At 35.7% G+C, this 24,002-nt stretch overlaps 1 protein-coding gene and 1 pseudogene across 7 annotated transcripts in view; one reads left to right on the plus strand and one right to left on the minus strand.

The window, feature by feature from the left end:
* The window catches only part of ZFC3H1 (zinc finger C3H1-type containing), a 61,788-nt gene that overhangs the window by 3,280 nt on the left and 34,506 nt on the right, over window positions 1-24,002 (plus strand). For 4 of the 7 annotated variants that reach the window (XR_004958262.1, XR_004958263.1, XM_036250732.1 and 1 more), the window contains exons 2-7: window positions 3,731-4,144; window positions 14,784-14,848; window positions 18,123-18,321; window positions 18,827-19,050; window positions 20,567-20,690; window positions 23,060-23,157. Coding sequence is in view for 5 of the 7 variants with exons in the window: in XM_036250732.1 (XP_036106625.1) it covers window positions 3,731-4,144; window positions 14,784-14,848; window positions 18,123-18,321; window positions 18,827-19,050; window positions 20,567-20,690; window positions 23,060-23,157 (1,124 nt within the window). In the remaining 2 variants the exon portion in view is untranslated. The remainder of the gene's footprint in view (window positions 1-3,730; window positions 4,145-14,783; window positions 14,849-18,122; window positions 18,322-18,826; window positions 19,051-20,566; window positions 20,691-23,059; window positions 23,158-24,002) is intronic. The other 3 variants (XM_036250734.1, XM_036250735.1, XM_036250736.1) reach the window with 1 other exon arrangement.
* Window positions 15,821-17,726, minus strand: LOC118623229 (annotated as a pseudogene).

The following is a 24,002-nucleotide window of genomic DNA, read 5'->3' on the forward strand; positions in this document are numbered from 1 at the left end:
ATCCTCACCTGAGGACATTTTTCCATCGAGTAGCTGCCACCCGCACAGCCCTGTTGGGTCGGGGACAAACTGCAACCTAAGTACATGCTCCTAGCGGGAACCGAACCTGGGTCTCTCTGAGCCGCAGGCCGACACTCTAACCGCTGAGACAAACTGGCCAGGGCAAAACATAAATATTTTTAAAAATTGATTTTAGAGGGAGAGGAAGGGAAAGGGAGAGAGAGAAATATTGGTGTGCGAGAAACATCAGTCAGCTGCTTCCTGTATGCTTCTACAACCTGGGCATATGCCCTGACCAGGAATCAAACTGAACTGAGCCACACCGGCCAGGGGCAGTACTCATTTTCATTCTTTTTTTTTTTGAGAGAGAGAGGAAGTTGGGAGGGAGAGAGAGAAACATCCATATGACGAGGAATGGAACCTGCCACCTTCCAGGCCTACAGGATGACGCTTTAACTAATTGAGCCACACCAGCAAGGGCATTCTCATTCATTTTTAATTTTTCTTAGTGATAGACACTTTGTCAGTCTTAGCATCTGTCTCCTTTGGATGACTACTGTTTTAAACTTTCAAATATGATGAGAGTTAAAATATTAGGCCAGTGTCTCTCAGTAGAAAGTCATTCTGTTTTCATCTGCAATTGTGAAGGTTGACAGGCAATTCTTTTTTTAAACCAGGTTTCAGTTAGAAATTGTTTCCTGACCAGCTAAAAATTAAATCCTTTAAGTGTTTGCTTTTAGCTGTCCTGTATTGACAGAAGTAGATTTCAGCCCTGTTAGGTATCTCAGTTGGTTAGTCCTTATATGCCAGGGTTGTGAGTTTGATCCTCAGGGCACATACAAGAATGAACTAATGAATACATAAATAAGTGGAACAGCAAATCAATGGAGATGCCCCCCCCTTCCCCTCGTTCTCTTGCTTCCTCATCCTCTCCCTCTCCTCCTCCTTCTCCCCCACTCCTTCCACTCTCTCGAAAATAAAAAAAATAAAAAAGATTTCATTTAGCTTTGACGATTACTCAGTTAAAATCATAACTCAATTACTTTTCCTCATTTTTCTGTCCTGATTTTATTTCTTGTTAAGTGTATTGAATCTTTTTCCTTTACAGATGTTTCCAAGGTTATGATATATATCTTTAAAAAAATAATTTTTTTTTCTTTATTGATGTTAGAGGAAGGGAGAGGGAGAGAGAACATCGATTGGCTGCCTCCTGCACGCCCCCAACTGGGGATCTGGCCCACAACCCTGGCTTGTACCCCAACCGGGAATTGAACTGGTGACTTCTTGGTGCATGGGTCAATGCTCAGCCACTGAACCACATTGGCCAGGATGATATACATATATATATGTATATATATAAATTTTTTTTTAATTACTGGAGTCATGCCTTTAGATAGCTCTATTGAAAAATGAGATGTAAATGAAGATACTTGTAGAATTTATGTACAAAGAATACATAACAGAGGGGTAGGAGAGCAAATAATTTTCTGGCTTCACATAGGTGACATTTGAATTGGGGTCAATTTGAAGAACAGAAAAACCTAGACACACAGCTGTGCATAAATTGTGATGAACAGAGGAAAGGTGAGATTGGAAAGGAAGTACAGGTCAAATCATTAAGAAATTCTGTGCCATTATAAGGATTTTGGGATTCTGTTTTTGGTGAGATAAAAAAAAAAAAAGGAAGAGCCCAGCCAGTGTGGCTCAGTGGTTGAGCGACAACCCATGTACTAAGAGGTCGCTGTTTCGATTCCCAGTCAGGGCACATGCCCAGGTTGTGGGCGAAATCCCTAGTGGGGGGCATGCAGGAGGTGGCCAATTGATGTTCTCTCTCATTGATGTTTCTATCTCTCCTCCCTTTCTCTAAAAAAAATAAATAAATAAATAAGGGGGAAGAGTTTTGACACGATGTGTATTCTAGATTAGTGTAGCAGCAGTATGGGGGATGGCTTGTGGGAGAACTCCAAATGTGTATTACCAGGCAAAGCTTTTCATAGTACGGAAAACTATGAGAGTGCATTAAAATGCGAGAGAGAGAGAGGGGGGGGGGGGGGCTCGCCCAGGCCAGTGTCGTTCAGTGGTTAGAGCGTCCACCTGAGCACCAAGGGTTTTGGTTTCAATTCCCAATCGGTGACGAGTACCTGGGTTGCAGGTCAATCCCCAGCTCTGATTGGGGCACATGCAGGAGGCAACCAATTGATATGTCTTTTACATCCATGTTTTTCTCTCTCCCTCTCCCCTCCCTTTCTCCCATACTCCCCTCCTCTCCTTTCCCTCACTATCTTCCATTCTCTTGAAGAATCTATGGGGAAAATATCCTCGGGCAAGGATTAACAAAAAAAAAAAAAAAAAGGGAAAGAGACTAAATAGACTACACTGGAGAGCACCATCATTGCAGGAGTTGAAGATAGATAAAGGAGTTTGAAGACAAAGGGGGGAAAAAAGAGGTAGGGAAACAAGGAGAGAAGTGGTTTACAGTGTCTAATGCTACAGAGAGGTAAGGTAAAAAGTGAAAACATGGGGGATAAATTCAGTCAGCAGAAGCCAGATTCCATGTGGTTGAAGAGTAAGACAGGTAATGTGAAACTAGTGTTCTTTCAAGAAACTTGGCTCTGAAGAGGAGAGACAGAACCAAGTATTTACCAAAACAGTTTTGCTAGAACCATTAAGATTTTCAGTTGTAATGCTTGTTTAGTTTCTAATATATTTGGTGTTGATTCCCATTCTTGAATTGGTCGTTAGGGAAGTTTAAAATCTTTGCAAGCTGCTTGTCTTGTAGGTTGTTAAACAGAAGAAACATTTGGGAACTGTAATGCTATATTCTAGCCAATTCAAATGATCTGTAAATGACATATTGTAGTAAAACCACATGAAATACTTGTGTTTTCTCTTGTTAATTTGTAGGCTGGAAAAGTGAGGTGTAACAATTTTCATATGTATGAATTATTTAGAATAAAAATTGTAGTTTGGAACTTTGTAGCCATTTCTAAGTTGTGCTGTTTTTATCACTGTTGGAGAAGAAAATAACTAAAATAATTGCTTTAGGTGTACATATCTTTAGGGGAAAATGTTTAGAAGATACATTTTGAATACAATTTAAAAGTTTTATTTTTTATTATATAACTGCCTTCATTGTCTTAGTTATGCATGTGTTGGATGTTAATATAGTTGATAAGCTCTAAGATTGTTATGTATTAGGTTTTTAAGCAAGTGTTTCTTATTCATAAATCAGTCTTAATAATTGTCAGTGTTCATTTTTTATCTGTATTTTTTAAAATTTGAGACATGAGAAGAAATTGTTAAAAAGAAGAAACTTTCCTCCTGAATATCTGAAGTGTAAATTATCCACATCTGTGACAAACCATTCAGTTTCCCCCCTCTTCCTTCAGAAAGGAATCTTTAACGTCAGCTCATTATGGGCTTTCCTGATACCTACAGAAAGAAGGATGTTACAACCTAACCAGATGGAATACTTGTGGATACTATGGGTAATAATTGACACTAGTGATTTTGTAAGTGGACTATTTATATGGATATTTGTTAAATTTGAAATATGGGCACAGAATGAAAGTGGGCATTAGCAGCACATATATTAAATGGAATTTAGTAATTTAAAAATATCACTTCATCTTTCTTGAAAAAAGGGAGACAATTCATCTATAACTTAATGTGTTTTTGTTAAATTAACTGGAAATTTTTTGGAAACTGGTTTCCTTAATATGCTGTTCAGCCAAAAGTTTTGGAAGATCTCCATTAAGAAAAAATTATTCATCAAAAAGTGAAAACTGTGGGGAAGAAACTTTTGAAGATTTACTTTTGAAGTATAAGCAAATACAGTTGGAACTAGAGTGCATCAATAAGGATGAAAAACTAGCTTTGAGTAGCAAAGAAGAGAATGTGCAAGAAGATCCTAAAACATTGAACTCTGAGGACCAAACAAGCACTGATACTGTCAGTATTACAAAGGACTCAAATAAAGAAGTAGCTCCTGAGGAGAAAACACAGGTCAAAACTTTTCAGGCATTTGAATTAAAACCACTCAGGCAAAAATTGACTTTACCAGGAGATAAGAACAGATTGAAAAAAGTTAAAGATGGAACAAGACAACTTTCCCTGAAATCTGACACTACTGAATCCAGTCAAGGTAATGGAATTAAACGCTTCAATTAAGTAGTAAGATTCTTCTATTTCTAAAGGAGTAACTACCTATTTTGGTGACATGCTTCATTGAAATGATTCTAATAATTTATCCGTGAATTATTTTTGCACTATCTACATAGACAGTCATATCTTTGAATGATGATGTTTGTTTCATTCTAATCTTTTAATTTTTTTGGCCTTACATGCTGGTCAAAATTTATAATCTAGTTTTTAGTATAAGTAATAGTGGGCATCTAATTTTCTCCTTTATTAAGGTGTAGTGGATTATGTTAATTGACTTTGTAGTGTTAAACTAGGCTTGTGTATTTGGAATAAATCCAGCTAGATCATTGACATATCATTTTTATATAGCATGGATTTCACTTGTTAATTTTTCTTTTCTCTTTTTTTTAGATAGAGTGGAAAGGAGGGAGGGAGGGAGGTAGAGAGAGAGAGAGAAACATCTATGTGAGAGAGACACATTAATTGATTGCCTCCCACATGACCCCGACCAGGGCCAGTGTTGACGTGAAACCCTTTGGTCTGTGGCCGACGCTCTAACCACGGAGCAAACCAGCCAGGGCTTTTCTTTTTGTACATGTATAATATACAGTAAAATTTATTCTTCTAAGTGTGTAGTTTTTTGAATTTTGACAAATGCAGGCAGGTGGGAAACCATTACCAGCCTCCAGTTAAGATATGGAACAGTTCTGTTAACTCCTACCGATTCCTCCATGCCACTTTGTAGTTAATCCCTCACTTCCCAAACCCTTAGCCCATCTGGTAACTGCTGATCTCTTTATCCTTTTAGTTTTTGCCTTTTCAAGAATGTCATATAGCCCTGGCTGGGCAGCTCAGTTAGTTGAGGTGTGGTCCCAAATACCAAAAGCTTGTGGGTATGATTCCCAGTCAGGGCACATACATAGGTTGCAGGTTCGATCTCTGGTTGGGGCACGTATGGGAGGCAACTAATCAATAAGAACATATTCTTCAGTAAGGATTTAAAGAAAAAGTCATATAAATGGAATCATACTGTACGATGCCTTTTGATTCTAGCTTCTTTCACTTAGCATAGTGTATTTGAGATTCATCCATGTGGTTGTAGATATTAGTAGTTTGTTATTTTTTTTTTTATAGCTGAATGTTCTTTGTATAGCTATGCTACAGTTTGTTTATCCATTTCCTAGTTGAGAGACTTTTGAATTCTTTTTTTTAATGCTGTAACCACTGAGTCACACTGGCCAGGATGGGACAGTGGAGTTTTAGCACTTTTGGACAATTTACAACCTTCATAAAGGTTTGCTAGTGCTTTATTTAGAATTATGTGAGTTCAAAGCCTGTAATTTTTTTACCCTTCTTTTGCTTGCCAAGTTTTAATATGAGGTTGTGAAGTTCAAAATGAGTTGGGGAGTGGTTTCCTTATTTTGTGGACTAGTTCAAGATTGAAATTATTCCTGGGATATTTGGTAAATCTTACTGGTTAAAGTGTCGGCCTGGATGGAGTTTTTTCCTGGGAAGGTTTTAAACTATTGACTGTTCATGCTTCCTGTTTCTGGTTAAGGTAGTTTAGGTAAACTATATTTTTCTAGTAATATGTACATTTTCTGTAAGTTGTAAAGTTTATAAAAAATTATTCTTAATCTCTTACCACCAGGCCAGTGTGGCTCAGTGGATTGAGCATCATTTCCATGGACCTAGAGGTTCCGGTTTGATTCCCGGTCAGGGCACATGCCCAGGTTGTGGGCCTGATCCCCAGTGGGGGGGGCCATGCAGGAGGTGGTCAATCGATGTCTCTGTCTCTCCTCTCTTCCTCTCTAAAAATCAGTCAAGAAAAATAAATAAATAAAAAATAAAACTTAATAGTTTTCAGCCTCTTTCCTGTTCAGCTCATTTTGGGCTATGAAACTTCTTTAGCTATATCTCAGTTTGTGAAGTGTAAATTTTAAAAATTCAAAATTTTCTTTTTCTTTAACCTGTAGCCTATTTTGAAGCATTTAACTTTCAGGCATGTAGTTTTCTAGCTGTATTTTTTGTTACTGATTTCTAAGTCAATTACATTGTCAGAGAATGAAATCCATATAATACCAACCAGTCTTTTGAAATATTTGTATCGACTTGCTTTATTGTTTAGCATATGATCGATTTTTAGAACTGTTCTATATGTGTTTGAAAGAAACATATGGATTGTTAGATCAAGCTTTTTATGTTGTTCATATCTTTCTTCACTTTTTAATCTGCTTGATCTATTACTGAGACATTTGTTGAAACCTGCCACTATGATAGTGGTTTTCTTTAAGTACTTTGCTTTAAGTACTCTGAAGCTGGGGAATTGATTCATTGTTATGTAGTGACCTTCTTTATCTCTAGTGATGTTTTTGCCTAAAAGGCTATTTTGTCTATATTTATAGCCATACCACACCATCTTTCTCTTGATAAGTATAAGTGCCTTGTATATTATTTTTCATTCTTCCAAGTCTTATTATAATATCTTCTTATCTCAAATGTCACTTGTACATAGTATAGAGCCAGATTTCATTTGTAATTTAGTCTGACAGTCTTTGTCTTTTAACTAGAACATATAGTTCATTCACATTTTTTAAACTGATATTTGGATTTCCTTTGTTCCTTTTTATTTCTTGACTCTTTTGATTATATTTTTAATATAATCTTTTTTCTTTCACTAGTTTGGAGGTTAGTTACTAAGTTTCTATTCTCATATTGGTTCCTCGAGGAGTTGTAACATGAATTCTTACGTTTTTAATTAATCAAAGTCTTTACTCTCTCCCTGATATACAAGGACCAGTATTTGTCTAGCTTTGCCCACACATTTAACACTTTCTTGGCTCACTCTTCTTTCTACTTTAGAGTTACTTATGCTTAAAATACATTTAAAAAATTTTTCACCTGTCCAGTGTGGCTCAGTGGATTGAGGGTCGTCCCATGGACTGAGAGGTCCCAGTTTGATTCCTGGTCAGGGCACATGCATGCCCTGGTTGCAGGCCCAATCACCATAGGGGGCATGCAGGAGATAGCCAATAATTGTTTCTTATCAGTGTTTCTATTTCTTCCTCTCTCTCTAAAATCAAAAGAAAAGAAAGGAAAAAAAGAAAGAAATAAAGAAAAAGGGAGCATTTGAGATCTTGTTCCCAGGTATATGTTAAATAATTTTCCTAGGTTTAGCATTTTAGATTGGCTAATTATATTCTCAACATATGGAAGATACTTTTTGGTTTCCATTATTGATTTTGAAAATTCAGCTATCTTAATTTCTAGTTTGAATGTAATCTTTCTCTGGTTGTTTTAAAGATCCTATTTTTGTGTTTGGTGTTCTGTAGTTTAACTATGACGTGTTGATTATAGTTTTATTTATTTATGTATAGAGTTTGGGATATATTGTGCTTTTGTTTTTATTCTAAAAAATATTGTCCAATTTTCTCTTTTCTGAAACTCTGTAGATGTATATTATATTAAATCATTTCACTTTATCTTCCATTTTCCATTAACTTCTCTTAAGTTCCCATCTCTTTATAACTCTGCTACTTTCTCGGAAATTTCAGTTGTTATATCTTTCAGTTCACTTTTCTCTCTGTGACTGCCTAATCAGTCTTTTTTATTTTTATTATTTTTCGTACGTGCCCCTAGCAGGAACCAAACCTGGGACTCTCTGGTCCGCAGGCCGACGCTCCAACTTGCTGAGCTAAACCGGCTAGGGCTGTCTAATGAGTCTTAAGTCTACCTATTGAGTTTAAATTTCAGTTACAAGTTTATTTTAGTATTTTATTTTTACTTTGTTTTCAGATCACTTGGCACCTTCCTTTTAGTTTACTTATTTTTTCTAATGTATCTTTATTTCTTTAAGCACGTTAACCATAGGTTTGTTTTGTTTCTCCCCTTTGCCTGTTAATTTGTTGTATTTGAGGTCTTTGTGGCTCTGATTTCAGATGTTTGCTGTCTTTCCTGGTTCTTGTTTTCAGTATCTTCTTTTCTTGAACACTTAGTGATTGACTTTTTGTTTGTATTTTAAATGAGGTGCTCCTTTTCTTTGAAATTTTTTGGTGGGAATTTTTTGAGGCCTGGCACAAAGGTGAATTCCCCAGAGAGGATTCGCATTTGCTGTTGCTAGGTACTTGAGTAGACTTGCTCTTGGACCATTTTATATTTAAGATTTTCAAGGTCATCCATATGGTGTAAAGTTGGTTGCAAACCTGAGTGCCGACTGATTTTGGTTGCATATTCTTAGGGGTATTTTTTTTCTTCTTCAAATTAATGCCATCATTCCAGAAGATAGTTTTGAAAAGTATAATCCAGAGGGATAGAAAAGACACATGTAAGTATCACAGAGTATAATAAAGATTTATTTATGCAAGCCTGCAGTAACACAGAACAAGGATCAAAAATCCCCACTTGGATTTAGGAAGTTTTCATTGTTATGGAAATGTTTGATATATGTCTTGAAAAATTAGTCTTTTCCACTTAGAAAGTCAGATGAACCAAAGAAGCAGCTGATGTCACAGATCTTTTAAAGGATATTTAGTTATGGGTGCAATGTAGGCTATATGATATGTTTCTAGGAGTGGTAGGATATGAATTTATAAAAGTATATGTGAGATCAGATTACAAAAGGCCTTGAATATCTTATTAAATAACTTATTTTATTTTTCATTTGATTTTAGAAAGAGAGAGAGAGAAACATCAATTTGTTTTTCCACTTACACATGCATTTATTGCCTGATTCTTATATGTAACCCAACTGGGGATCAAAGCTGCAACCTTGTCTATGGGGATGACACTCTAAACAACTGAGCTACCTGGCCAGGGCTTGCTAAAGAATTTAGAGTTTCTGCTCTGGCTGGTGTGGCTCTGTGGTTATAGCATCAGCCCACGAACCAAAAGGTGGCAGGTTTGATTCCTGGGCAAGGGCACATACCTGGGTTGCATGTTTGATTTCTGACCCCGGTTGTGCTACACACAGGATATGTCTCTCTCATCGTTGTTTCTCTCTCGCTCCCCTTTTCTCACTTCCTCTCACTCTCTAATCTGTTTTATTTATTTATTTATTTTCAATTTTTTTTCTTTATTGATCTTTAGAGAGAGAGGAAGGGAGAGAGAGAGATAGAAACATTGATGAGAGAGAACATTGATTGGCCACCTCCAGCATGCACCCTTACTGGGGATTTGGCCCACAACCTAGGCATGTGCCTTGACTGGCAATTGAACTGGTGACCTCTTAGTGCATGGGTTGATACTCAACCACTGAGCCATACCGGCCAGGCATCTTTTATTCTCTTTAAAAATCAGTGGAAAAAATATCCTTGGGTGAGGATTAACCAAAAAATTTTTAGAATTTCTTTAAATTTCAGGTGGGCAATCATATATTTTTAAGCAGGAAAATGATGTGATCAGATATCTATTGTAGAAAAATTAACTGGCAGCAGTGTAAAGAGATATTGGAAGAAAACCAAAAAGGATAAAATTTATCTGAATCAATAAGTTATAGTGTTCCTACTTACACATATTCTTCTCCAGTCTTCTGCAAGACTCTCAGCTCTGCATGCAAACCTTTAAATTATTGGTGAGCTTCTCTTTCCCCCTCCCCATTTCTCAACAACTCTTCTAAACCTTCATCATCGTTTTTCAGGCTTTTACTCAGCCTTTATCTCTATTGTTATCTTATGAGCTTGCCTTCTATTTCCGATTATCTCATTCAACTTCCAGCTTCTTACTTCCTGACTGTAAACTTATATCCATACTGATTTTCACTTCAGGTCTTCCACTTTGAGGAAGTGGTGACCCTCTTCTTGTTTATGGCTACTTTTTTTTTTTTTTTTTTAAATGTTTTTATTTATTTATTTTTACAGAGAAGGGAAAGGAGAGAGAAATAGAAACTCGATGTGAGAGAGCAACATTGATCAGCTGCCTCCTGCATGCCCTCTACTGGAGATCGAGCCTGAAACCCAGGCATGTGCCCTGACTGGAAATCAAACCCTGACCTCTTAGTCCATGGGAAGATGCTCAATCCATTGAGCTACACCGGTTGGGCATGGTCACTTTTTTTTTAACCTGTATTCCTGACTGTAACTTCTCCCACCTTCCCTGGGACCTTGCTCTGTCTGTTTATTCTGATTTATCTTTAACCACTTTCTCGTGATGGGTTTTATTATAGACATATTTTAGTGTTCCATCCCAAAGTTTAAACATCCCCTCCTCCCTGTTCTTCATTCTCCCTTAACTTGTCTTTTTTTTTTTTCCTCACCTGAGGACATTTTTCCACTTTTTGTTCAGGTAGGGTGGGAGGGAGAGAGAGGAACAGAGAGAGAGAGAAAAACATCGATGTGAAAGGGACACATCGAGTGGCTGCCACCCGCACAACCAACCAGGGCCGGGGACAAACTGCAACCGAGGTACATGCCCTTAGCGGGAACCGAACCCGGGTCTCTCGGGACCGCAGGCCAACACTCTAACCGCTGAGCCAAACCGGCCAGGGCTTAACTTGTCTTTTTATCCAGACTTCTGGACAGGGTCTTTACTGACTCTTTCACTTTACCTCTTATGCTTTCTTAACCCAGTGCAATGTGCTTTTCTACCCCTTCTAGAATACTTAAATTACTCATGGCAAGGTTACTTTCAGTTGGTTGCAAAATTCATTTTTCATTTTTATTCATTTATTCATTTAATTAATTCATTAAAAAATTAGAGCATTTTATTCCAGGCTCTTGGAAATACATCACTGAACCAAACAGACAATTATTTATGTCTTCATGGACTTGCATTTTAGAAAGGGACACAGTTAATAACAGTTATAATTAAGAGAGAAACTGTAGCAGAGTAAGTAAGATGGGGTAGCAGGTACATGTTGCAGTATTAATGGGTGATCAGGATGCCTGAATTTGGAGGTGAGATTTAAACAGAGGCTTTGAAGACAGTGAGGAAATAACCAAATGGATGTCAGGGAGAAGAGGTTTCTAGGCAAATAGAATGAATAGCTAAGGCAGTGATTTTCTAACTGTGGTCCTTGTACTACCTGGGAACTTGATAGAAATACAAACTCTCAGACACTACCCCAGATCTATTGAATTGGAAATGAAATGGAACCCAGCAATCTGTATTTAGCAAGCCCTCTTGTTGATTCTAATGCTGGCTAAAGTTTAAGAATCACTGAACTAGAGCAGTGATTGTCAACCTTTTTCATCTCATGGTACATACAAACTAATTACTAAAATTCTGCAACACACCAGAAATACATTTTTTTGCCTGACAAAAAATAGGTATAATTTTGATTCATTCACACAGAATGGCTGTTACTGCGTTTGCTCTTGTTATTTATTTATTTATTTTTTAATCCTCACCTGAGGACATTTTTCCATTTTTTGTTCAGATAGAGCGGGAGGGAGAGAGAGGAAGAGAGAGAGAGAGAGAGAGAGAGAGAGAGAAACATCGATGTGAAAGGGACACATCGAGTGGCTGCCACCCGCACGACCAACCAGGGCCGGGGACAAACTGCAACCGAGGTACGTGCCCTTAGCGGGAACTGAACCCGGGTCTCTCTGTACCGCAGGCCGACGCTCTAACCGCTGAGCCAAACCGGCCAGGGCGCTCTTGTTATTTTTTTTATTTGACAGACTAAGAGAAAAGAGCTCAGTGCCCCGACTTAATAGTCAGGTATTGAATATCTTAAAAATTCTTGTGGCACACCAGTTGAAAATTGCTGAACTAGAATAATGACCATAATAAAGCAGAGGGTTGACTGGATTATTCTGGGAAATAAAAGAAGGCCTGTGCCACTAAACAAGAGAGAATGGGGGGATGTGAATAGTGGGGGAGAAGAGGTCAAAGATGCTAGGGATAGATCATGTAGAGCCATGTCAGAACTTTGGTTTTTATTCTGAGTGATTATTGAGGAAAAGGTTGGCATAATATGTTTTATACATATTCTCAAGGGATCATTCTGACTACAATGTTGATATCTATATTCAGTGATGATTTTCTCACTAATCTTGAAATTTTGGGGTTTCTATGATACCATACACATCTGGAATTTCTTAAAACTTCTTGAATTTCCTTAAAATTCCTTTGTAATTTAACTGTGGATGTCCTCAGTGTTACTTTTTTCTGTGGTGTTTTTCATTATTATGGTTTTAACACCACCTATGATCGTCTCAAGCTCAGTTTAAGATACCGTGTAATTTTTTAAATACTACATGACTACATAAGATGAATTTTCATTTTGGAAGTATTGAGAATTGAAATAATTTTATTGTAGAGACAGATGGCATTGATGAAATAGGGACTAACTATATGCTTGGCATATATATATATTTTTAAAATATGTTTTTATTGATTTTTTTTTTTTTGAGAGAGAGAAACATCAGTATGAGAGAGAAACATTGATTGACTGTCTCCTGCAGATTCCCTGCTGGGGATCAAGCCTAAAACCCCAGGCACGTGCCTTGACCAGGAATCAAACCTGGACCTCTCAGTCCGTGGGACAGCACTCAGTCCACTAAGCCACACTGGCTGGGCTATATGTTTGGTTTTAAATAATAACCTTCTTTTATAGTCTGAAATTTATGGTTTGTGCTTGTTTTTAAGGTAGCGTTGTGCTCATGCGATACTTGCTAGCTTAATGTAAACTTGCCTGCCTGCTACCTTAAAGGGAGGTGCTGTCACCAGTTATAGACAAGATAGATTCTCATCAACTAATAGGCTTCTCATGTAGGAGAAAAGTTTAGTGCTTTCTACATACATACATACGTACATTTATTTATTAATTATTTTTGTTGTTGTTAATTCTCACCCAAGGATATGTTTTCATTGACTTTTTAGATAGAGTGGAAGGGAGGGAGGGAGAGAAATATTGATGTGTCATCGATTAGTTGCCTTCCACAGGGCCCCAACTGGGGCTGGGGATTGAATGTACCCTTGACCGGGAATCGAGCCCGAGACCCTTTGGACCTCAGGCTGATGCTCTACCTGCTGAGCCAAACCAGCCAATGGCTGCTTTCTACATTTATTATTGGAAGTCTGTTTATGTCTTTATTATTTGTTTTCCATTTTTGTCTAATAATGATTACTATTATAATGTTCTTTGAAGTAAGATCAGTTTTGCTATAACGTGACATATGCATTCCTAAAAACCACTACACTGCAAAATTGCACAATGAAAATCACAGGATTTATGAACAAAATGGAGTTAGGGAAACAACATTCAAAAACTTTGTCAGTGACACATGAAAAAAGATAGGAACCTAATAAAAATGGTATTGCTGCTGTACATGTTAAATGGGTAAAAAAAAAAAATTGCTTGAATCTACAGTAAATGTGACTTAACTTTGAAAAAGACCTAAAGTGTCCTTGTGGAAGTGAAAGATTTTCAGCTTGTGAATTATTATAAAGTGGAGCAAGGAAGGTTATTTGAAATTGGGCAGTAAGCTGTTACACCAGATGTGGATGAATATGACTGAAAACATACACAGTGAACTGAAGTAGTTGATAGATGCTCAAAGTTTTGTGGGGGTTTATGTAGTCCTACATGGTTTAGATCACCTGGGTATAGTTTTCTGCATTCTTTTCAGTGTTTCTTGGGGATAAATCACACTTAAGCAAACATGAAATTTATGTTATGCTCAAATTATTTTCTAATATATCAGTCATATTGCAACAGATTAACATTTCTAAAACAAACCTTATAGCAGAACTGACCGAATACAAAATTTGGTGTTTGCCTTCTGTTTACTTTGTCTAGGGTACTTGTTTACTAATTTCTCTTTATTGAATAGATCGCTTTTTTTTTTTTTTTTTAACCAGTGGGTTTTAAGTAATCAAGTTAGGATATTTGGAACACTGGCAGATAGTTTTATGAGGGAAAAAACAAACTGGACTTGGAGTTTAGAAGACTTCAGTTGTGTCATCTTGAGGAAAGAGTCTCTTAGTTTTTAACTACATCTGCTTTAGCTACAAAAGTGTATCTCAGAACTGTTGTAAATGTACTGTAACTTTATTGTGTGATTTGTCAAGCAGTTATAGATTTGAGATGTGTGTGTGTGTGTGTGTGTGTGTGTGTATATATATATACGATTTTCTAAATAACTTGTTCAGAAATCTGGGCCCAAGGCTAGAATTCTGGGAAAATGTGTGGATGGATTTAATTGTGTTGATATTTAACCTACTTCTGCTGATGCTTTCCTAGATAAATAGAGGACTACTTCTTTAATGTATAAATTCAATATAATTTCTAAATGTTGAGTTCATTTCATTTATAGATCAGAATTAATAATCATCATTGTATTTTATCAATGTGAATTATCTGGTAATGAACTTTTGCTTGTTGTCTACCTCTATACATTCTGTTCTTATTTGAAATTATTATTTTTAGTTTACAAATTATTTTATCCAAATGGGCTTTTAATTTATTATTTAATATTTTGAATCACTTGCCTTCTAACTTTTAGAAATGAGGCTGATTTGAGAAGTTTGGTCAGATTTTCATTTTCTATAACAGCATTATTTTGCTTAAGAGATTGAGAAAATAAGACCCTTAATGAGACCCTTTAAAATAATTAATATTAAACATTATTTAACATTTTGTTTTAATTTGATTGTAGCTTTCTTTTAGAGTATTCAAAGTATGCTATTTTATTTTAAAGGATTAGAAGATAAGGAACAAAATTTAACAAGAAGACTTAGTGCCTCAGATATTCTATCTGAAAAGGTAAGGTATTGCTTTGTGGAATTGGATAGCTCTGTGATTGTTGTACTGCTTTACTCTGTTCTTTCAAAAGGGAAATTCTGTATTGCTTTCCACTAATATTTATTTATCATTGCTATATCTTTATTTGGACATAAACTTAGTGATGAGAAAATCTGGAGAGACATTTTTGAGTATTTTTCCGCTGGGTTCAATTAAATTGTGTTTAATGGAAGTGTTATTTATTTCCTTAGCTGATCCTTTTGTTTGTTGTTTGAAACTTCATTTTCATCCAGATAATTTTCTTTTTCAATTTTGGGTGGGGGGGGATTAGCCTCTGCGGGAAAGCTTTGGAGTTAGACAAACCTTGACCTGGTATCCAGTTTTAGCTCCTCCTCTTAGTTGACTGCTCTGTGTAAGCCTTTGCTTGCCTCTGTTTTTCTTCTTTACAAAGTGAGTTTAATGTTATCTGTCCTCTGGGTTTGTTGTAAGGTTCCACAGGATAAAATACAGAGGCATCAAACACTGTGTTTGACATTTAATAGGCACTTAATAATCCAAGCCTTTTCTTTGTTAAATTAGAAGTCTGAAATAGCTGTAGTTTATTCTATTAAGATCTCAGCTAGTTTTTATGAGTAAATGGTAATTATTGCAAATAGCCTAGGAGCTTTAGGAAAGAGGTGGTCCTGAATTTAAGGATGATAATGTAACAGATATACACACATACCCATGCACACTGACCACATAACGGGACATGTGCACATACATGCATATATATGTGTGTATATGTTTTTTAATGTCTTCACAACTACATAAAGTAAGTTGACATCATCTGTTTTACAGGTTAAGTAAGGTAGGATTTATATGGGTAGGTTAAGTGAATTGTCTAGTTACATAGGACTTAATTGTCAGAGCAAGGAGTTGAATGAGGTTTATCTAGTACTCTTCTTGCTGATTAGGTAACTGCTTTAAATAGCATATAGTTGTGTGATATAATCAGTGATTTCTTTTATTCTAAAAGGAGTAGATGCAAACAGTAATGAAAAACTTTTAAGTCTCAGTGGAACAGTGATGATAGCTTTATTTTAAGTTAAACTCTGTAGATCAGCACTGTCCAAAATCTAATAGAATTTTCTGCAATAATGAGAATGTTCTATATCGGTACTTTTTAGTACGGTAGGTATTAGCCACATGTGTCTATTAAGCACTTGAAAATGATTAGTGTGGCTGAGTAACTAAATTTTATATTCAAGTTTGGTTATTTAAATTTAAGTAGCCACATGTGACTCGTCACTACTATATTGACAGCATGGCTGTAGACTTTGGTATGCTTAAGTGACTTGGAATAAAAAAGAATCATGATAATTAAAAAACTCATTTGTTACATGTATTTTTCAGTAGTGGAAAGAGTAACCGTATCCCGGTTTGGATAAACTGAATTTTAATGGTAGTTCAGTTAGGGATTTATAAAAATGTATATAAGGATGAAACCAGTTGGTATATGATCTACTGTTTTCTTTATGCTTAAGAATTAAATAATTTAATTGGATCTTAGGAAAAATGTAATTACAGTTCATCTATCAGAAAATTATTAGATACGATATGGGCTTTGACCTTTTTGAGTCTTAGATTTGATTTCCCCTCCTCCTCTATGCATACACATAAAGGAAAAATACACAATTTTGCATTTAAGGGGTGGGGAAGCTGAAGGACCCAGACAGACACTTTATGTTCTTCCCCTGCAAATCCATGTACTCCAAATAACCTCTGCTTAGGTTGCCTGACATTTTTGGATATATTGTAGCTAAAATGTAGAGAATTTAATTTGTAAAATTATATCAAAAGAGGTAGAGTAAAAAAAATCAAGTTATTTCAGTCAGAAAAAGTTCTTAAACATTCAGATATAAGCAAATCTTTACATATTTTTTCTTCTACCTTATAGAATTATAAAATATATATTTTTAAAAGTTTAAGTTTGTAGATTTGAATTTTGACTTACATCGTACCAGTTCTCTGTATTACTTGTAAGGCTAATAAATCATGTGATAACCACTTAATTCTTCATTCCTTATCTCTCCTGAATTGATTTTTTTTATTTTTAGTTCACTGGTTTCAGATTTTTATTCTTTCTTGTTTGGGAAACCCAGTTAAATGCTAATCTCTGACCCTTAACATTTTCTTTTTTTACTTTCATTAGTCTTTATTTTATGCTGAATTTACTCCCGGGCCATAGTTTTTATTTCTTCAGTTTCTTCTGGGATATCTTTTTCTTCTGTGTAACCTCCTCTTCTGGTTTAGGAACGATCTGCTCTTTCTCAGTGAGGATCATCTCAGTGTGGCAGGGAGAGCTCATGTATGGATTAATCCGCCCATGAGCTCTGTACGTTCTACGGCGCATCTTGGGAGCTTTGTTTACCTGGATGTGCTCAATAACCAGAGAATCTACATCTAAACCCTTAAGTTCAGCATTGCTCTCTTCATTTTTAAGCACGTGCAGCAAAAACTCAGCACTCTTTTTGGGCCACTGACCCTGTGTCCAGCCCCACTGTTTTGCCTGTGCACACCTACCAACTCCACCATTGTAAAGACGGAAAGGCACACATTGCTTCTGTAAAGTGACATCCTTCAGATACTTGGTGGCTTTTTGAATATGCATACCTTTGATGGCCTGGGCAGTTTCCCGAGTGTTCTTAAAGTGAACACGAAGATTTGAACCTCTTGACTTGCATGATTTTGTGGGGTTTTCTGGGTCAAGTGAATAGCGAACCACTTTCAGAGGTCACCTCTGGTTGCTATTGGGTAAAGCTAACTTTTTCTTTGTTTGAAGAATAGTTTCCTGATTTTTAGAGAGAGTTAGAAACATCAGAGTGAAAGCGCAACGTCTATTGACTGCCTCCTGCATGCCCCCTACTGAGGATGGAGCCCACAATCCTGGGCAGGTGCCCTTGACTGGGAATTGAACTAGCAGCCCCCTGATGAACTGGGCCATGCTGGCCAGGGCTCCTTTTTTTGTATTATTCTGTTTCATCAGTTGTACCCTTCCCCTCCAACCCTATACATAAATGTATACACGGATTGATCTTCTGTTTGTGTTATAGGGACTGAAATTCTGTTTGTATTATAGGGACTGAATTAGGGTCTAGGGCTGTGGTAAGTAATCTTGTTTCCTTATTTTATTTATATTTGCTATTTAAATATTTGTCTTAAAACTAACTTTAAATTTTGATCATATAAAGGTTTGACTTGGTGAAATGTTTAAAGTCAAATAATTTAAAAATTGCAACTTTTTTTTTTAAAGAAACTTGGTGAAGACGAGGAGGAACTATCTGAACTACAACTTCGTCTTTTGGCTCTTCAATCAGCCAGTAAAAAATGGCAACAAAAAGAACAGCAGGTGATGAAAGAAAGCAAAGAAAAGTTGACTAAGACGAAAACCATGCAGCAAAAAGTTAAAACCAGTACAAAGACACATTCAGCCAAAAAAGTTAGCACTACAGGTGATCATTTTTGTTAAATTATTATTATTTCTTAATCCTCATCCAAGGATATTTCTACATTTATCTTCAGATAGTGCGGGCGGGAAGGAGAGAGAGAGAGAAACATCGATGTGAGAGGGACACATCTATTGGTTGCCACCTGCACAACTCCATCTGGGGCCGGGGATAAACTGCAGTCGAGGTATGTGCTCTTGGCCAGAATCAAAACCAGGACTCTCTGGTCTGTGGACTGATACTCTAACCACTGAGCAAACTGGCCAGGGTGTTAAATTATTTTAAGTGATTTTATATATCAGTGTAGTGTCTAGATTTTAATTCACAAAGTTTTGAGTGAGAAGAATTATAGGGCCTTGAATGGAAGACAATTTTTTGTAAACAGAATTGAGGAACAGCTATTTATATAATAAACTTGATGATAATAAAAATAATTTTTAAAGCTTATTTTTTTATCCTTTAGAAAATTCTAACTAATAGATACTGATTTTTCTACATTTTTTATTTAAAGCTAAACAAGCATTGAGGAAGCAGCAAACAAAGGCATGGAAGAAACTACAACAGCAAAAAGAACAGGAAAGACTGAAAGAAGAGGATCTTCGGAAACAAGCTGAAGAAGAAGAGAGAAGGAAAAGAGAGGAAGAAATCAGAAAAATTCGAGATCTCTCAAATCAGGAAGAGCAGTACAATCGATTCATGAAATTGGTTGGTGGAAAGAGGCGGTCAAGAAGTAAAGTAAGGAATGCAAAAATATAAAATCAAAACACTACTCAAATTTAAATGTCCTTAATAAATTCAGTTAACTAAAAAGCATATAAAGTTCTTTTATATAAATAACTCTTTTGGGGAGAAGGCAAGGTAGGTTATAATTGGGAATGAGTCTTACAGATGTTAAAAATAGAATAAAAGGAAGACTAAAATCATGGTTAGCAAGTCCTACATTTAGCTTTTTAAATCATTTTCTAGTTAGAAGAAATTAGGATTACTAAATTGTATTGAGGACTTTTTCTAAAAATGGCTGCTACTTTAGTACAGGGGCAGAATTTCATTAGTTTTTCATTATTTAGTAATGTGGATTTAGAAGAGTGTCATGATTAATTGGTATAGATTTATTTTAAAGAAAGTTAAATCATAGTAATAGCCTTAGTGGCTGTTTAGTTATCAAGTATTTGTGAACCCTTAGTATCATAAAACATTGATACTGTGTGAATGACTAATTGTCTTTTATGGAATGGTGTCAGGAAGTATATTGAAAATTTAATTTTGATCCAGTGCTGCTATTGATAATTTTCAGAATTCTGAACTTTGAGACTACACTTGTGAATGTACTAATGAAGAATAGAAGGATATTAAGAGTAAGAGCTCTTTAATTCTAGGGAGTCAGGAGTTTTGTTTGCTTAAGCAAGGAATTTATAAATATTTGAACTTCTGAAAAACACTTTGATAGAATCTTTATTTAGAGAAAAGTGTTCTCTATGCACAATACTCTTATATCCATCTATATAGGTTTTTCTAGTTTTCAGTTTGTTATAAACCATCTCTGTGAGTGAAACATTGTAAGAAGTAAAAAAAGAAAATATGCAAATACACTGACCAAGAGTTTCTAGTTTTCAGCTATTAATAATTTACTTATAACTAAAATGTTACTGAATTTTTTGAAATAATCTAAATATAGTTTTGATGACAAAACACTTGAATTTATTTGTCTAGTTTTTATTTTTTTAATTTTTACCAGAGGACATGTTTTTCATTGATGCTAGAGAGAGAGGAAGGGAAAGGGCAGGGGGTGGGGTGGAATGAGTGTGAGAGAAACATTTTTCGGTTGCCTCCTGTACGTGTCCCAACTGGGGATTGAACCTCAGACCCTTTGGTGTATGCGGCAATGCTCAAACCAACTGAGCCACACTGGCCAGGGCTTGTCTATTTTTTTATATTGAGAGAGGCCATAAGTATTACAGATTTTGGTGTCATCTTATTTTGTAGAGGAATAGGTGATTAGTAGCTCAGCTAACTATGGAGAATTTCATCTGTATAGATAGATAGTCCTTATTAGCTTCCATTTTCTATCATACAGTTATCAACCACCTGTCATGTACATTGAATTTCCCAAATCAAATGTGATAGGCAGGTCTAATTGGATCACCTTAGTTTTGATACTGTTTCCTAGAAAGTAACTGTTGATTGTTTTATAATTTCTAGCCTAAGAATAGACTGAGAAAATGCTGTGAAACTAAATATCCTGTGTAATTAGTCTTCAGATCCTGACCTGAGACGATCCTTAGATAAGCAACCTACTGATGGTGGAGGAGGCATTTATCAATATGATAACTATGAAGAAGTTGCTATGGATACAGATAGTGAAACCAGTTCTCCAGGTACAAGCTAAAACTCTTAAAACATTTGCATATTCATAATTATTAAATAAAAAATGGTCATGAAGCTACCCAAAACCTTGACCTTTTTTTTTTAAATCCTTACCTGAGAATCTTTTTCCATTAATTTTTAGATAGAGTGGAAGGGAGGGAGGTGGGAGGAGAGAGAGAGAAACATAGATGTGAGAGACACATCGATTGGTTGCCTCCCTCATGACCCTGGCCGGGACTGGGGATCGAACCCTCAACCCAGGTACATGCCCTTGACTGGGAATTGAACCTGCGACCCTTCAGTTCAACACTGACTGCCAAGCCAAACCAGCAAGGGCCACCCAAAACCTTGAAAGAAATGTGTAGTGAACAGGAGATTTGTTAGTGGATTGTTCAACCATAGGCATTATTTGGTGTTACAAGTACTTGGAGAGCAAATTTCAAATGTGTAATGTTGACTTTTATTTCCCATTGTTCTAGGTAGCATTTAAATAGAAAGACGGTGTTTAAACCCTTAATTATTTGATGTAAAAAGTGAAGATTTTAAAAGCAGATGAGGACAGTGCTTTTAAAAAAACAAACCTCTGATCTCTTAAGTATCTTTATATCCAAGATATTTTGGATTTTAGTCGAAAGGATCTTAACTTGTTTTTAGGCTTCCTTCTTCCTCCTTCCTGTGATGATACTTGGTACAAATTTGGGGATGGAAGATGATACTAGTGGCATCTCAGGAAAGACTGGCTAGAACTGATCAGGGCTGTACCTCAATTAGATTATATATTCTGAGATGTGACTCTAACCTGGATAGCTAGAGACTTGCTTTAGTTGATATGCAGGGATGATTGGCTGTGAGATAACTATCGTCAGTAATTAAAACACATGAGACTGAGGCAGACAACCACATGCAGTTGGCATTTAGAACTGGAATGCTTAGTTGAAAGACTGTATGATGAGTATATTTTTCCCTGTGGTTATATTGTGAGACCAAATTGAACTAGAATTCTACTTTAGTGTGTCTAAACCAGAGATAAGGCATAATATGATTTGGGTAATGTTTATTGTTTTTAGGCTTATGTTTAGTAATCTTACATGATATGTTTTGATTTTATAATTTAACTCTTTACATCTTTTATTTTCTTATTTCTAGGTTCTTTAAAGACGATTCATAGTAGTTCTCAAGTGTTGAGAATATTATTAATACTCTGTATTTCCATAAAATAATGTTATGATCTGTACTTTTTTTTTTTTTTTAATCCTCACCTGAGGACATTTTTGCATTTATCTTCAGATAGGGAGGGAGAGAGGGAGGAAGTGAGAGAGAGCGAAATATCGATGCGAGAGAGACACATTGACTGGTTGCCACACACATGACCCCAACCGGGGCTGGGGACAAACTGCGACTGAGGTATGTGCCCCCAGCAGGAACTGAACCTGGGACTCTCTGGTCCACAGGCCGATGCTCTAACCACTGAGCATATCAGCCAGGGCTATACTTTTAAAATAATTTTGTAAAAAAATTATTATACAGAAGATATATTCTGTACTGTTTGTCAGATTTTAACTTTTTTCCATATTCACTACAGATTATATTTTTAAGAAGTAAAATATTCTGAAGTCCAGTATATATTCAAATGGGCCACAAGTCTTGTGGGTAATGTCCATATTGACTTGTGAGACAACTGGAACAAAGAAGAAACATTCATTTTTCCCTAAGATTATATAATTTTTGGGTAGTGAGAATAGGTTGAATCTGCCATATTTTACTGAGTCTTAAGAAACCACTGAACATAAAATGCACATTTTTATTTGCTACCAAGGAAGAAGAAAGGCTAATAATTTAACTGAGATGCATCAGTAACTATTTCAGAATATTAAAATGTGAAAAATGTACACTTTATTGATTAAATGTAGTAGGTAATTCTTTTCCTTTCTAGTCCTATTTGTTTTCTACACAACTTAGTCTATTTCTTCACTTTCTTTGATCCACATGAAGGGAAGAATGGTGTCACATCACTATTTTCCTTTAGTTCAGGCACTTTTCAGTTTCAGGGGAATTTTTTGTTTTATTTCTTATAAAGTAGATTTGTAAAAAAAAAAAAAATACATTTTTAGCTTTTCTTGCTCTATTCCCTGTTATCATTAAAGTGAAGAGTTTTGAGGGACTAATGTCAGCTTAAGTGGATGGCTGACTTTATAGTAACATAAGGACAATTTTAAATAGGTGGCGGTGTGGTCTCTTTGAGATTAAAGATTTTATTAGAGATTAATGAAATCTAAGTTACACTCTACCTAGATGCATTTGTATTTCTCCAAACGTCATAAATGTGATTTATTCATGTTGAAGTATTTCTGTTATTAAACTCTTACAAAATGTTTTTCAGCTCCTTCACCAGTGCAACCACCATTCTTTACTGAATGTTCATTGGGTTATTTTTCTTCAGCACCATCTATTTCTTTGCCTCCACCACCTCAGGTTACTGTAAGTGAGAATTAGTATTATTCCTAAGAAAATTTTGTTGCTTAATGTCATTTCTAATTTGTTTTGAAAAACTGGCATGTTATTGATGAATGGTTAGGTTTGAAGAGAGCTTTAAAAAAATCAGAATTGTTCACCAAAAGTAATAGCTATGAAATCTATGGACTAAGCAGTTGATTATTCACTGGCAGGCTGTACATTTGGTAGATTTTTTTCAAAAGAAAATAATAGGATGTGGAAGAATAACTAAGTCAAAGTTATTTCTAGATTGAGAGATCCTAGAGATCAAATTGGATCTTTATTAATAGGTTAGAGGGAATCTTACATTTCACAGTTCCTAGGTAGATATCTGGTGTCCTCTAGGAAGTTTAAGATGAAGGAAATATGTGAGCACAGAGTAAGAGAGAAAACATTTTTTTTTTCCCTTCCTTGAACTGTTTTAAATGCCAAGAGTATTATTGGAAGGTCTTTGAAGCAAAAATACATTTAAACTTAGGTAATTTGGGTAAATTAGTTTTCTTTATAGATACTCTTTAACAAGCCATTTCATAGAGATTTAAGAGAGTAGTGGTGAGCCTTCCTGACGCTTATTTTCTTAAGATACTCTGTACAGTGTATTTTCTTGGTCCCTAATTTTTTATTTATATTTAAATATTATGTTCTTGGTTTTTCAGTATCTCTGCTTGTTTTCAGGCAGTCATCTAGAGGGATAGACCTTATACAATTTGACTTTTATATTTTTTAGATTGCTAAATAAAGATAAGAATAGGAATGGAGAATTTGTATAATTGTCTTGAAGTTCATAAATGTTTCAAATATTACTGATTTTATTGCAAAAATTACACCTT

Source organism: Molossus molossus, unplaced genomic scaffold (assembly GCF_014108415.1).
Source record: "Molossus molossus isolate mMolMol1 unplaced genomic scaffold, mMolMol1.p scaffold_m16_p_10, whole genome shotgun sequence".
Lineage (NCBI taxonomy): Eukaryota > Metazoa > Chordata > Mammalia > Chiroptera > Molossidae > Molossus > Molossus molossus.